At 41.2% G+C, this 16209-nt stretch overlaps 1 protein-coding gene across 2 annotated transcripts in view; it reads left to right on the top strand.

The window, feature by feature from the left end:
• Positions 1-4864: 4864 nt before the first annotated feature.
• Positions 4865-16209, top strand: part of LOC125310648 (rho GTPase-activating protein 6-like) — an 84148-nt gene continuing 72803 nt past the window's right edge. For both annotated transcript variants that reach the window (XM_048268268.1, XM_048268267.1), the window contains exon 1: positions 4865-5666. In XM_048268268.1, the coding sequence (XP_048124225.1) occupies positions 5181-5666 (486 nt within the window). In that variant the 5' untranslated portion in view covers positions 4865-5180. The remainder of the gene's footprint in view (positions 5667-16209) is intronic.

The raw sequence follows: 16209 nt of genomic DNA, 5'->3' as shown, positions 1-16209 counted from the left end.
AGAGTTGCACCTGTTTCTAGTTTTTCACCTTTTTTAGTATGCTGTTTTCCTGTTTGCTACCCTTTAGACAATCTTGTGAGGTGTTACAGGTTGTTTTGTTTCCATCTATGTAGTTGAGACCAAATTCAGGTCCACTTATATACACCTCTTGATCATATGTGTTAATTTACTGTTGAGCGTCCCTCAATGCTCAACAAATGTACCATTTCAAGAAAAGTGCCCAGTTTCCACAAGGTGGCAGATCAGGAATGACTTTACACATTGTACACCAAAATTATAAAATTAATACTTAATTATGTACCCTACTGACTGAGATCAGTTTGGATGGGTGTATGCTCAGTTTTGCACATTAGAATGCAATTCTGGCTTGGTTTGTAATGTTTATGGGAATGATTATACACAATTTGGTTAAATAATACTGATAATAGCCGATAATTATCACTTTAGTCCTCATACTCAGAATTATAGTGTCATAATTACACAAGAATAATAGTGTAATAATATAGGATCAAAACAAGATTGCTTGGGAGCACTGCTGTCATACACTATGGGCCCTAATATGGAACCATATGTAAGATTGTGGCTAAAACTGGTACCACAATCGCTTTCAAATTACTGTAGAGCGGTGTATCCCCTCCCCCTCCCCCTCCCCCCTGACTAGAGGTTGCCAACCCAGATGCCGAAACACTACTGACTTTGTGATTAGTAGATAGGTGGAGGGTGGCGCATCAGTGGGGTGTACTACGAATCTCGATTAGTGGGTTAGCGAGGTATGTTGCGCTCAAAGCCAGGCTATGCTGTGACACGAAAGTGGATCTGTTTTAGTGTCGCTATATCACCATGGTATCTCATGCTGTCAACCAAACCTGGTCGAGAGGAGGTTATGTGCTATGTGAAGTTATAGCTCAAATCGTGTAATCTACCGCACACTGACCAATCAATTGTCTTAAAAACGAAGTTATCTCACGTGTAGGATTCTGTCATATATCTTACAGGTGGAGCTCCGCCTCTACTAACATTTTGGATCTCGAATGGGCTTTAATAGTGCTGTGCGTGCAAATATCCCACTATGGACGTGCATACCATACAACAACTGATGACAATTGATTTATTTGATGTTATAGGTTAGACATAAAAAATTACCGCAGTGTAGATTAAGCTATCGCTCATGAATGCGGAAGTAATTGTTTTTAAATAGAGGCGGTCTTGTGTGTCTCCACGTTACACGATTGGCCAAAGTCATCCCAACACCGAGAACGCACACAGATCTGAGCTGAAAGCCTAGTTTGACAAATATATCACATAACTGCAATCGTAGTATCACTTAGCGTATACCCCTGAGTCAAGGCTTTGTCAAGCCTCGATATGTCTACATAGCCTAGATATGTCTAACGTGCTTCGTAGTATACCCCACAGGCCAAAACACAACATCAACATCAGTTGAGGGCTGCAACTTCACTTTTTAAATGACAATATCCTGGCCGGAGTACTGTTGTCAGTGATATAAGTATGTGAAATGAACATGATTTCTAAATGTCTAGTGACATATCGGGGCCATTTTATGATTAATTGAAATATATTTCTTACATACGGTTCCTTTAAATGGTGGGCAATGTGGAACATTTAAATTCTAACCATAATTTAATAACAAGGAAGGATGTGCTAATTTAACACCATGAGCAAGATCCTGAAACATCAGTGGATCAGCTCAGTGCTTCCACATGCCACATGATAGCTTTAGTACATGCATGTGAAACGCTGCTTATTGAGTGACTTTGCTCTTTGCCCATCATTTCAATTAGAGCCATGAGTCTGGTGTCTTTTTAGTTGAAGGAGGACAGCCCAGCATAATTTTTTTTTTACACATTGTCGACCAAAATGATCAGCTTAACTTGATCCCTGTGTTGGCCATGGTATAGAATAGATTATACAGTAAAAATAAAGAATAATGAAAAACAGTATGCACTGTGTATGTGGCCTTACCGTGCCATTGGTTTACCTCCTTTCATATGTATTTTTACCTTTCTGTATGGATTTACAATCCTTTTTGAGTGCAATTAAAGCAATGGGATGTTTTTAGATCTTTTCGTATCATGCTTGATTTAATACCCTGTGCATTTTGCTCTTAAATAAATAAATCAACCTGTGCACTAAGGCAAACATAACTTGATAATCGAGTCTAAATGTACCACACTCAGTGACACCAAAATCTATTCATAAAAATAGCATCTAGACTAACTGTTTACATGCTGCGAGCCAAAGAAAAGAAGCTGCTTAGTATGTTTCAGATTAAAAATGTTTAGTCAGCTGAAAGCTGCACGTTCCATTCTAAATTTAGGAAGCTCTGGATTGAGTCCCATTTGTTCAAAATGTGAGACACTGTTCCTGCATGCCTATGTATCATCTGCACCAGATATCCTGTATTTAATGAGCACTTTTTCAGTCCTGTTTATTTCAGAAAAGAGGTGTTCTGTGTCAGACTATTGAAATATCAAGAAACTCAAGAAACTGTACTATTTCTTCAGGCAGCTTGAAATAACCTCTGGAGTGAAATATTCCCCTACTATACTCTTTCAATGATCCTTCTTACATACAGTATTAATGATATGTATTATGTTATTCTAGCTTCATGTTCTTTCAAACAAATTGCACACATTTTTGACCACGTTTGTTACCATGAATCATGAGCACATTCTCTTTAACCTGGTGTATTGCTGTAGCATATTCAACATGTTGCTATGGCATCATTCTCCCATGTGAACTTCAACCGTTAACTGTTTTAAAAGTTTTGTTAGACAGAGCCAAGAGGCAGAGATTAGTGAGAACCCCCTCACCACTGGCCTCCACCTGACCCACATTGAGCTGTTCTCATCATCTCATCCGCCCAGCTCTACAAATACGACTTGAGGCAAGATTTTGGATTCCGATCAAGAACGCCACATCACTCTAAGGAGGAGACCACAGGGAGGAAAAGTAAGATTAGGAAGGTGCATCGTTTCTACTCCTGAAGACATGTGGAGTTAAGGTTACTGCGTTATGAGGAATAACTGTATACAATCAAGATTAGCTATGAATTTCTGGGTAGAGAAGAGGAACCCAGTTTGTAAAACTACTTTTAAAACCAGAGAATCCAGCAAGAGCTATTGCAGAACTTTACCTCATGCACAGGCTCAAAATCAGTTAAGTGACCCAATATTTGGCATGCAGAGATAAGAAACCTGATCAGGGGACACGGAGAGGTGACGTCACCATTGTACGATTAAAACAATATGTGTCTCCTCACGTCCATAATGAGATGCACGTGTGTGTCCATTTTCACAGTGATGTAATTTCCTGTGCTGACCCTGAGGCCTACACACAGAGAGGCATGCAGGTCCGGTTTCCTCCGTCCAGCTCTCCTCTCCCCATCCCTCCATCTTTCAACCTTCCACACTCGCCTGTTAGGGACGCAAGCAGAGGTATGACAGGAAGTAAGCTCCATTGCCATTTCAATTTCTTACCCTCTTGGCTGATGAGTCTATTGACATCAGGCTAGTGGGATGTGTTTAGCAAGTCATGTCTGTTACTACATTCATTACTGACCCTGAGATTCTTGTGAAAATTGCTTTTCAACAGAAAGTTAGTCATTTTCAACAGAAACTGACTTTGAACAGACCCCAGCTCAGACATGTACGTGAGGCTGGGCCATGAGAGGGGTAGGTGGGTAGAAGATCCTGAGAAGGTGGGGAGGGACAAGGAGCAGAGGAGGAAAGCAAGTAGAGACTTATGAAGTTGCACCAGAGTTCCTCCTTATGTCCTCCAAGTTCCAGCTGTCATAAACTCCTAAACTGTTCCTATCTTGTCTGTGTGATATGTTATATGTTCCTGTCTCTGTCTGTGTAAGTACTCTTCTGTGCCACCCCCAACCCTGCTTCTGTAGAATCTGACTTAGCTCATATCAGTATCATGCAACACTGGTGTGTAAGCTGCTTTATCAGAACAACCCTTACTCCCTCCCCCCCTTTCTCTTGCTCTCTTTCTTACACACACACTCACTCTCTCTCTCTCACACACACGCAAACACACACTCTCTCTCTCTCTCTCTCTCTCTCTCTCACACACACACTCACTCTCTCTCTCTCTCACACACACACACATTCATTCTCTCTCTCACACACACACACACACACACACACACACTCTTTTCCTCTCTCATACACACACAAGCACGCTTGCACACACACACACACATTCACTCTCTCTCACACACACACACACACACACCACACACACACACACACTCTCTCTCATACACACACACACACACACACACACACACATGCACGCGCACACAGACTCACACACACACCCACATACACACACACACAAAGGAATTTGAGCTGATGACATGTACCCCAACATCCTGGAGCTTGTCATTAGGCACTTCAACTGGAGTATAAATACCTAACTGGACTCTGACCGGAGAATGCGATCCTCTCAAACGTCTTATAACATGGTAAACAGCCACCATGCATAGCTGCTGCATTCTGTTGCTTTAAAAAACATTTTTTCTTTAATTTCAAAACTTCATATAGGCTGGCACAGCACTTAAGTCCCTGAAACATTTTTTTCATAATCTGTACCTGACCTATGTCTGCCGCCTGGATTAGAATAACTCGGATTACCTGTATCAATCTTTAGGGATCGTTAATCTGATACAGTCTATGCAATCCCAAGGAAATGTATTTATTTAAATATAGGCTATAACCTTGAGTGTAAAACAGTGAGGTGCCTAAACCTCAATACTAAGAGCAGGATACTTATTATAACGCAAGGGGAAAGACTGATCGAAGACCGAAGGACCCCGGCAATATCAAGGCGGGAGCGCGCTGCAAACCTCACACCGATCGCTAGAGAGAGTGACGCGAACTGGGGCATCTCTTGCGAAACTCTTCTCTCCTCTCCAGCGCGTGCCAGACGTCCTCTCGCTCGCTCTCCGAGGGGACTAGTAGAAGGTTTTTAACTGAAGCAGAGTGACGTGAATAGAGACGAAAGAAAACCTTTGACATTGTTTTCTGACTTCAGCATTGCAGTCGAAAGGTGGAGACCGGTCAGTATCATGGTTTGGAGCAAGCAACTAATGTCAACAGGCTTTACGGGTAAAGTGTAACGTTTAGCCTGGGTGCTCTTGCAGTTGAGAGATGTCAGCGCAAGGGATACTAAACAGCGTTTTCTCCTGCTCATCCCCGGCCGCCAAAGCCCTTTCCAAAAGACGCTTGCGACAGACCCGCAGCCTCGATCCAGCCATCATTAGAAATTACAGCGCCGAGGATCTGGACATATCGAAGACACCTGGACACCTCTCGGCGGGGTTTGGGCTACCTTCGCCCGAATGCTTGGATGCGTCAAAGTTTGAGCAGCGCTCTAATACACCAGCGTTGACATACTCCTCACCCTCGTACTCCAGCCCGTCCACTCCACATGATACATCCCCATCCACCAATTTTCACTTCGATTTTGACTTCAAAGGCGCGAAACGGAATACCGCATGGGATTTACCATTCCTTGCCAGGAGTCCTAGCATCACCCCTGCCAGTAGCACAAGTACTATCTTTTCCCCGAGGAGATGGCTCCAGAGGAAGTCCCAACCGCAAACTTCTCAAGCGTACGTAGTGTGGAAATCTGAGGTAAAGTTTTACATTGTTGGAGAAATTGTGAATTGCAGCTTCTGACAAATAGCTGTCACCGGTTATTTAATTGGTGTTGTTGGCTTCTAGCTTGATAAACTGAAGGTTTGCTGCTTCCTCTTGAAACGCCCCGGATTTCACACGAAATCAAACTGTTGTGGCTGTGAATAGAATATGTGCTGCTTATGTTATGACTGTGTGTGTGTGCGTGTGTGTGTGTGTGTGTGTGTGTGTTGATGAGAGAAATTAAAACTGCCCTACAAAGCCAAAGTAACTGCATTTTTTGAGAGATTCACTTTTTTACACTAATATAAAATGCCATATCCTCTGATCAATCTATCAAAATCTCATTAATCTACTGAAACATTTCCTGAAGATATAGGGATTTTCATTTTACAGTATCTGCTAGAATACAGTGTGAAAGACAAACAACAATGCCGTTTTTCTCAGTTTGGAATTTTCGTAGATACTGCACTTTGGCTTGGCAGGGCAGAATAGTGGTCATGGCTTCTTTCAGCTCTCAAGCAATCAATATGTTGTATTGGTCATTCTTTAATCAGTATCCTGAACAGTTAGCATTTCCTCCTGATAAGTGTTTTGGTTTATTGAAGCAGATAATGAATGCAGTAGTGATAATTAAATTGAGATAGTGTATCAGCTGTAAGGATGTGGTATTCTCTCTCTCTCTCTCTCTCTCCCCTCTCCCCCTCCCTCTCTCTCTCTCTCTGTGTCTCTCTGTATCTGTGTGTGTGTGTGTGTGTGTGGGGGTGAATGTCATCATGCCACTATCCTTTTTTTCTTTCTGTTAACCAGGAGCAGGACCGTTTAACAGCTAAGGATATGGTTCTGTATGTGTTCTTGATCAGAAAGGTTCCTTTTGTGAAGCGACCTTGGGTGTCTTGAAAGGCGCTTTATAAATAAAATTTATTATTATTAAAGGTTGTGTGAATATCCAGAAAGGAGAGTGTGTGTGTGTGTGTGTGTGTGTGTGTGTGTGTGTGTGTGTGTGTGTGTGTGTGTGTGTGTGTGTGTGTGCGTATGTGTGTGTGAGAGAGAGAGAGAGAGAGAGAGGGGGGAGTTGTTTGCTGGTAATGTGCATCAGTGTTGCAGTTGTGAAAGTGGAACTGGTGGTGCTGTTTTTCCTGATTGTCAGGTGAGCGTGTGTTTAGGAGAGGAGCAAGAGCGTTTTTGAAGCGGTGGAAACGGAGCGTGAATGAAGCAGGGCCTTGCAGCGGCCTGGCTGATAATGAAATCCTTACAAAAACATACTTCAGGCTTATTTTTAGCAAAGAGGCTTTAATGGCCAAATATTTGGCCGGCCTCCACATGCTCTGCTTGAGTGGTGTAAACTTTTTTTCCCCCTTTTCCTCTCCTTCTCAGCCTTCGTTTTCACCCACCGGCTGTCTCTCACCATGGAAGGAGTGAGGAGTGGAGGGGGTTGATGTAGAAAGGGCTTGTTAAATGATGCATCTGAAGAGGAGAGACTGGAAGTATGAGGGAATGGATGACTCAAAGGGGGAGAGAGAGAGAGAGAGAGAAATAAAAGAAAGACAGGCAGGCAGATGGACAGACAGACAGAAAGGGATTTTAAAAGAGTTCTCACGCTTTTGCAGACCTTGAGAGTCAGCAGTCGATGTTTTTGTTTCTGGAGAGTGAAGTGGTGAAATGGCCTGTGTGTCACTGGGGAGTTAAGTGTGTGTGTGTGTGTGTGTGTGTGTGTGTGTGTGTGTGTGTGTGTGTGTGTGAGAGGGAGAGAGGCAGTGGTGAGAGAAATAGAGACATGAACAACAGCAGGCTGCAGTGTGAGTTTTAGCTCCTCATTTCAGAGTTCCATACCTCATGTTTCCTCCCATCCCGCCGAGGGCTGCCAGAGTATTAGCTCTATCATTCTATCAGCTATCAGGGCTCAAGGCATAGATACATAGAGGGATATCCCCCTCAGTACTAAGTCAGAGATATGATCTTGACTTAAATGATCAAAATGAAAATTTTAGAGTTTTACTCAGGTTACTCTCAGGTTTTTTGGAAAGTCTGCATACACGTGCCTGCATGTGGTTTAATGAAATACAATTTAAGCAAGATTACTTCACATCACAAAATTCAAAATTGTTTTAATGAATAACACTGTCTGTTAAGCCCAGGGGGAAACAGTTTGAGAGGAGAGTCAGCAAAAACTATTACCAAATCTTCATATTGAAAACATCTGGATTTACTCAAAGGGTTAAATCTTTTCTTGAAAAAGAAATGCATACATGGAAGCTCAGTATTGTGAAAAGCTACAACAGCTTTTGTGTCACTAAAGACTTTGAACCTTTTATAGGCAGAAACTCTTGCATTCTAATGATTTGTAAAAAAGTTCCAGCTGTATGATTGATTGAAAACTGTCTGGTAAAATTGGGGTGGCAATGCCAGGCTAAATATTGACATCAAATACCAAGCCCTGCAGTAGTTATCATATGCAGTTCTGTGAAACTTTCACATTCTTGTCAACAATGCTTGACAAGACCATGAACATAAAATACTGCAGTGTTAGGATTTGGTGCATACTTCTTTACACATTTGCTTAGTCCCATAAAGAAATTAGTGAGCTACTGTTTGTATATCAATGAAGTTCAAAGCTCTGTCAACAACAAAACAGTTGAAAATAATAATGTGCTTCTGTTGTCTGATTCTGTCACATAATCTTCAAATCGTTCAGCTTATTCTTACTTTCACAAGTTAATTTATTTCCATGCTTAGATGATATGTGAATTATGAGTGTCTAGCCTTAACAGGTCTAGAAGAACAGTATGTCACAGAATACAGTTAGTTAGACCACTGCGCTAAGTAATTCTTTGTTGATATGATGAAATTGCTCTGGTTAAGTAAGTTATTGTCTTTGCAAGGGCTTACATTTTCCCATAGCACTCCCAAAGAGGCAACACAGAGGAGGATGCTAAGCAGCGCTAGCTCATTTATCCATATATTATCCTCTACTGCTGAAGCTAAACACATGGCACCTTTCAAAGAGGGTGGTCATCGTCTCCTATTGTTTTCTCGGGTGACAGCTAAGAGGCCCACTCCATCACTGTCAGCAGACAAAACAGGAGGAACCAGGAAACAGAACTGGTGTTTTGGTTGCCAATGCACACAAACAAAACGAGCAGACACTCCACCTACTGTGTGGCACTTGTGGGATTTCTAGAGATTCTAGTTTATGTTAATTTCCTCAATGACTCTAGGTGATCTTTGCATAGCAATGATTGGCCACACACAGCTCATGATTGATGCTCCTTCGCAAGTACAACACGCCTATTGTGTGAAGCGACAGCTGGCACCACTACAGATATTCTCTTCACCTCGTCATGTGATGTCTCACTTCTCACATTCATTGCCAAGCTCCCCTCTGAGTGGTCAGCCATAGAGGATGTGTGTGCCCAGTAACTGTGTCACTCTCCTCCTTTGGCCTTTGGCTATGACCTGAGCTGCCCTGTGGCGTACTACTCCCAGGTTGATGATTTTTTTTTCTGCACCTACTCTTTGTCACTTCCTGTTTCATAAACGAAGCTTCCCTTACACCTTCCTCTTCTATCCTTCCTCTACCCCAATACAAGGTGGAAGTGGAAAACCAGGGACTGTGGAAATGTTGTTACTCAACAGGTTCCGACCACCCATGGAATGAAACAGCATGTAAATAGTGGGCAGTTTTGATATGGACCCTTTCAAGAGAGTTCCATTATCAGCATCATAGTTGGCCCCACAAGACTTCCTTTTTAACATTCCATATGTTATCTTAATGCAGAGGAAGTAGATTGGGGCCCAAATAGAACGTTCAAGCATTGTTTTTGTTTTTATTGATGAAAGGGTCTATATGTGGCCTGCTTGGTCATGCAGCCACTTGGGACAGGCAGGAGAACATCAAGCCAAAACACACCATAAAACATCTCTGCATTCTGCAAGTCCACCACTGACATCACATCAGCAGCTGTTGTTGTAGCACAAGTCCCATTTTATTTGCTTATGCTGGACAATGCATTGCCGGCTGTGCATCTGCATACAGCTTCCCGTAAACTAGCCTGCTGCATGTTAGTCGTTACATTGTTATGACTAATTACTTCATGCTGTGCTTAAGGAGCCCTCATTTGGGATGTAGCCTCAGGGAAGAAAGGTTTAAATAAAATATACATATATGGCATATAGGGGTGGGTGATATATATCGTCTGCGATAATATCGTGATTGTTGTTTTAATGATGTGCAAATTGACATTATCGAGTATTTAAATTTTCCCGTCATCTACTTCCTGAATTTTTGGTCAACGATACCTGGGACACCGAACCACCGGGGCACATGACATTTGGTGGGTATGTAGCCCCACTAGACTTTTACGGAAAAATTTTTTAGTCCCCGGGGCCACTCCCCCCCCCCCCCCCCCCCCGTGCTGGGCCCCCCGAACCGCAAAAAAAGCAGTTTTTCCTAAATAACTACCTGAACCGTGGCACTGAGGATGAAGAATATTTTATGGTATGTCAGTCTCAAGGGCCCACATCAATCTGGCCCATAATCACTCATTTGTGATTTGCACCCCCACCCCGGTAAAAAAATGAAAATGCAATATTATTCTGCTTTAATCGTCCCTATCTTCAGTTAAGATGTTCAGAACTGCACCAAATTTTATGTGTATGATTGACCTGGCATTCTCTGGGGGTATGCCAAGTTTCGTAGAATTTCATCCATGGGGGAGTCTAAAAAAAATTAGGTTATGTGTACATTTAGTGACTGTACACTCATTGGCCTGTAGATGGCGGTGCACACATATACACATGCACACACACACACACAGGCACCCACATAGGCCCTACTATCGGTATTAGAACGGCCGATACATAATTACAAATGCAGTAGGATTAAAAGAAAGCCAAAATAAATATTCATAATCATCATCATGGCTGCATTTCCAGTATTGGCGTTATTGTATCTTTCGACTGTCATTTGTTGCACGTGCTACAAAAATCATTCTGTGCAATAGAAGATTTACCAACGTTACACCGGTCTGATACAGTTTTGCCTATACATGCGTGAGACTGAGACGCCTGTTTATTTGTTTTAAATGCGTGCAGTCATTTCATTATGGCTGCTTTAGCAACACACCTTAAGCTACTGTGTAGTGGATCCCATTTAGAAGTGGCTACTTCATTCGCGCTTTCCTTGACTCATGGAGCTGCATGAATTTTATTACAACTTTTCGCCACGATACGGCAGTTTAAGTCCGCTTGATACTGTAAGGCGTAAGCCATTGGTTTCCAAAGGAGACCATCATTTCTTAAAAGATTGAGCTTGGTCTGGTGAAAGCCAGACTAGCCATGGACCTCAGTTACACAATGCAAGGGAACATGAATCAGCCTGTATTTGCACGAACAATAACGGACAACAGCTCTTCAACTTTGGCCCGTTAAAATGTGTATGAACAGTCTAGCGACGCATTTCATCATGTCAGTTATTTGCACCACTGGTTAGATGTAAAACAGCATTTCGTTTCAGACTACTGTTGCTTAATTTGTGCATTAACAATAATGTTTCAGACTACTGTTACTTAATTTGTGCATTGACAATAAAGTATTACATGAACTAAAGATGACTAAAATTTTATGTAGAAGAAGAAACATTCACAAAAAATCCATCCATCCAAAAATTACCTTTGTTTTTGATAGCTGTTGAAAACGGCATGGAACTGACAGAGATGTTTTTGTTTATAAATAAATAAATAACATTATGCTGATACCTTTTGCTTTTCCCAAATACAATGTAGCCTACAGGTGTAAGTGACCTTTCATCAATCCAGTTGCAATGGATGAACTGTGATGAACTGCCCTACTTGTGATTGTTTAGAGATTTTAAAGGTTTTATAACAACATCTTCTTTGGCTATTCTACAATCTATTCACCTTTTCAGCACCAGTAGGCTACTTTCTGTGCAGCCGCACACACACACTCAGGCATGCCAAACAAGCATACACAAAAGTTTCAAGAGTGGGGGATGGAGTAAAATATGGAGACAAATTGAAGTGTGATTTATTTTCGCGGAACGGATGTACAGGACTGAGTGGCGGTCATATTTTGTACCGCTATGCGGTACATCTAGTTATTGTAATGATGCTATTCATAAATAATGAGCTGTAAAGTAACTCAGACTTTAACAAAAACTATTTTTTAAAGGATATCGACTAATTATCGTTATCGTCAAAATCACAAAAAATATCGAGATATTATTTTTTTTCCATATCGCCCACCCCTAATGGCATATCACAAGACATCTAACATTGGGACTTGGCAATATGAATGTGGTCTGAATGCTGACTGGCATGCTAAAGAGAAGGTATGTATGGTCGACCTTACAGCGCCCATACTGTATATCAATACCTTTCTTCTTCTGTATCACTTTCATCCATGAACTCTTGCCTGCACTGCTTTGCTTCAGAAGAAAATAAGTCTTTGAGTACTTTCAAGAATGTGTTACTGAAGTTTGAAGTACAAAATCTTCAGATTATTTCACGTCTAAACCCCTCCATTCATCTGACTTCAGGTCTTAACCTGAGGTCATCATTGGCAATAGTGTTACAACTGAGATATTTATTAGGTGAAACTAGGCTTAGACAGATTGTCCTGACAGCTTCGTTATCTGTGTTTAGTAAGCACAGAAAATGTTGTTTATTGTAAGTGGCTCCATGTATAATTGAAGTGATTATATGTTTACATACAATTGTCTTCATTTCAAATATTTAGAGGGACATCATCAGAGTGCTGTGTGAAATGCAAGGTAATTGGTAAAGAATGAAGTATCCAACTAAAACTATAAATACAAGTATAAACATGTATAAGAGCCGTTGGAAGCAAACACAAGTGCATTAGTGCCAAGAACATTCATTACTGTGAGCGACAGATGTCACATTTGTCTTCACTGGGCTAGTTGCAGTGTTACATTTCACGATTCAGGCAATCAATCATTTCATATTGTGCTGAGACACAATAACATGGAGGGGAAACCAATACATTTGTCTGGCATGTCCGGAAATGATTAATCTCCGAACTTATTATCCATTATTTCCATTAAAGAAATCTCCATGACCACACTGGCGAACCACATCCTGCTGGAGGGAGGGCAACAAACTCTGGCTACTCTCAGAGGAGTCACGATTCAAGGACCAGTCTCATTTACAGAACAAGATGACTCTCAGAGTGGTCATTCAAGAATCAGTCTCATTTACAAAAAAAGATGACTCTCAAAGAGGTCACGATTCAAGAATCAGTTTCATTTACAAAACAAGATGACTCTCAGAGAGGTCATGATTCAAGAATCAGTGTCATTTACAAAACATGATGGCACCTGAGAAAAGACACCAGCGTGTCATTATAAAGAGCGGATGAACTGAGTGGCGCTTACTCTGGAAGAGTCCCAAAAAATGAGGAAAAACATGTAATAAAGTTTCACCGAGACCTGAAATATTTACTTAACTCTGCAAACTCTGTTTAAACTAAGAAGTGATACAGCCTGTCTGTTCACTCTACACAAAAGAGAAGAGAGAGAGAGAGAGAGAGAGAGAGGACAGAGAGAGAGAGAATCTCCCAAATAGACAGGAAAATCAACATCTGTTCCAGGAAACAAACCCAATTTCAATTACAACAAATAAAGCTGTCGGGAGAGAAATGTAAACCAGTGCTGAAGTCTAAGTGCTGCTGATACAGTCTGCATGTGTGTGTGTGTGTACACATGAATGTCTATCCTTTAAATAATTTAAGGTTATGACTTGATATCTCAGCCTTTTCATCTTTCAGACTCCATATCGCAAGTTTTTGATCTTGAACTGCCTGGGTCTGGATTTGTGCAGGCTTTTTTGAAGCTATGGAATGTTACAGCTATAAGGGGTTTCATGAGAAGTATTCACAGCTGTGGAAGTTTTATTCCAATTCCAGGGAAATGTCTGGCTTTCTATTTGTAAGTTACTCAGATGGCAGAAGCGCGTGTGTCTGTTTGTGTGTCTGTGTGCGTGCATGCAGGCGCGCGTGTGTGTGTGTTTGTGTGTGCATAAATGTCATCTCTCCACTACCCTATGTTTCCTCTTTCTGTTAACCAGGAGCAAGCCAGGCACATTCATTGCTTTTAAACCCTGCAAGTTCATTGTAGTATCATTGTCAACACATGCACACCTGGTCCAATTCAGGTCAAGCACACACACACACACACACACATACACACACACTGCTTGCTCTCCATTCTCCTGTCAAGAGTCAGTTCAACGAGGAATTTGAATTGCGCTGTTCACCTGAAGCTAAAATATAGAGACAGTCGTGTTCTCCAGAGATACAGTTATGCCTTGATGATGATGGATACCTCATTTTTTTTCACAAATTTCTCAGAGAGCAGTGAAGTTTCATTTTGCATGAAATTGAAGCTTCTTGTTTTTGAAAGGTTTCTTTTTTAGAGTTTACAGTCTGGTGTTTGATGTAGCATCCAAAGTTTAGCTTGGATTAATCTATAATTGGCATGTGAAATATGTTCCATAGTACAAACATGTGAAAACTCCCCCTTTTCAAGAAGTGTTCTAAATGTGTCAGTAACCTCCTGGTGCTCCCTGACTAATAGACTGGGGCTCTGCTCGGCTGAATAAATCACCACATCAAAGAGGGACCTCGGTGACCTTTGACCTTCCTAGGATTTGATAGCACTGTCTTGGCTCTTGGATACAGGGGTCAAGTGAAGAGTGGCCATATGTTTCATGTATGTGGCAGGAGGGAGGGTGGCAAATGGAAAACTCTAGAGCACAATGTCCCAGTTGCACAGCTTCAGAAGAGAATAGATATATAGAATGCATTCTAGGTCATCCAACTTGAACTGTTGTTATTCTATTGTGAGAAATAGTAAATATTGCAGTGCTCTTATGATTCTATAGGGACATTCTAATTCTAGATAATCATTTTGTTTATTTCAACCATCTCTACAGGAATACAGCATGAATAAGGTGCAAGCCCAAGGTTATTGTAGAACTTTCATATGAGGGAAATGTGGTATAAATTCTACGGAGATATCTTGACATGTGTAAAGATGAAGTAGACGAGCATGCCAGACATTTGTGATTGTCTGGCATATGTCAGAAGAGAAACTCCAAGCTTTGGTTTCCATTCCTCTTCTACAGGAGACCTATTTGAATCAGGCTGCATGTTTTGGAATTGGTTTATGATGGCGGACATAGCTGACAGTGGTTATCCTTCCAGAGAATATCTGCTCTCAAAGAGAAATGCACTCTGGATCCCATCAGTGCATCACCTCATCCTTGTCCTGGGCATCTGCATTACATATACAAACACACACACACACACACACACACACACACACACACACACACACACACACACACACACACACACACACACACCTACTGAGAAGATGCATCAGGGTGTTGGCCTTGAGAGCAGACATCTTTGGAATGTAACAAAGGCAAGATTATGGTGTCTGGAATGATGTCTTCATGAGTTCAGTGCACTTTCCTCAAAGACTACAGCTTGTTCCTTGCTATAAAACAAGCATACCCAAACAGAAAGAAACAGAGAGAAACATTCTCGTTTTTGACGCAGTTCTTAATTAGTCCTAATGTCAATTTTTTTTTTTACCAGCAGAAATTTAACCATGTGATGGCACATGTGTAGACACTGTTTCCTCAATATAAATATAAATATACAATGGGCATTCCCATTCACAACAATTCCAAAACGCATAGCAGGAAATAATCAAGCTATTGGGACTTTAATAATAATAATCTATTCACTGGGATATACTTGATTGTTCTTTGCTAGATGAATCACAGGCAAACAGTGCACTCATGTGCTGAGTGCTGTCCAAAGCCATGCGTATCTTTATGTATAAAGTCATGAACTAGGAAGTACAGTGCATATGATGTTACCATTCCTGTTATTCTTTCTCTTTGGTTTACTTCAGTGTACTTCCTATGAACTGTACATTTAGGCTTACAGTAATGTCTTGTTGAATCCTCATGTTTTAAAAATTGAAGTCGTTTTGAAGGGCCTCCCTCTGATGTGTTGACTTGAAGCTGTACACAGTGAGGAGAGTAGCCCTTAAAGAGAACCTCCAGAGGACCACCCTTGGTGCACTACTTGTCCTCTTTGAAGCTTTAAGATGAAAATCTTCAGCTCTTTGAGTTTACCTTTTTGTGTGTAAGCAGTTTACCTTTTCTCAATGTAAAAGTCATTTCAAGTAGACATGTCTAAAATTAGACAGTACAATTACACAGACTCTAAATATACACTTCTGTGGCTAAATATAGATGTTGTAATCACCCTTGCAGCCCTCGTCTTCTGAAAATGGACTGTGGTAAATATGGTACCCAAACAATGATGATAAGCCTTTTATGCTTGAAGTAGTTTCAATTGGACAGCTTTGCTAAAACATCAAAAGAACAGAGTTGACTCCAGGTCACATAGTTGTGAGAAAGCCAGTGAGACTTGGTCAGGCCATACCATTCTCAGTGAAAATAAAATAAAAAACCTTTTCTAA

This window comes from Alosa alosa, chromosome 17 (genome assembly GCF_017589495.1).
Source record: "Alosa alosa isolate M-15738 ecotype Scorff River chromosome 17, AALO_Geno_1.1, whole genome shotgun sequence".
Classification (NCBI taxonomy): Eukaryota; Metazoa; Chordata; class Actinopteri; order Clupeiformes; family Clupeidae; genus Alosa; species Alosa alosa.
This window is presented reverse-complemented; position numbering and strand designations above follow the sequence as displayed.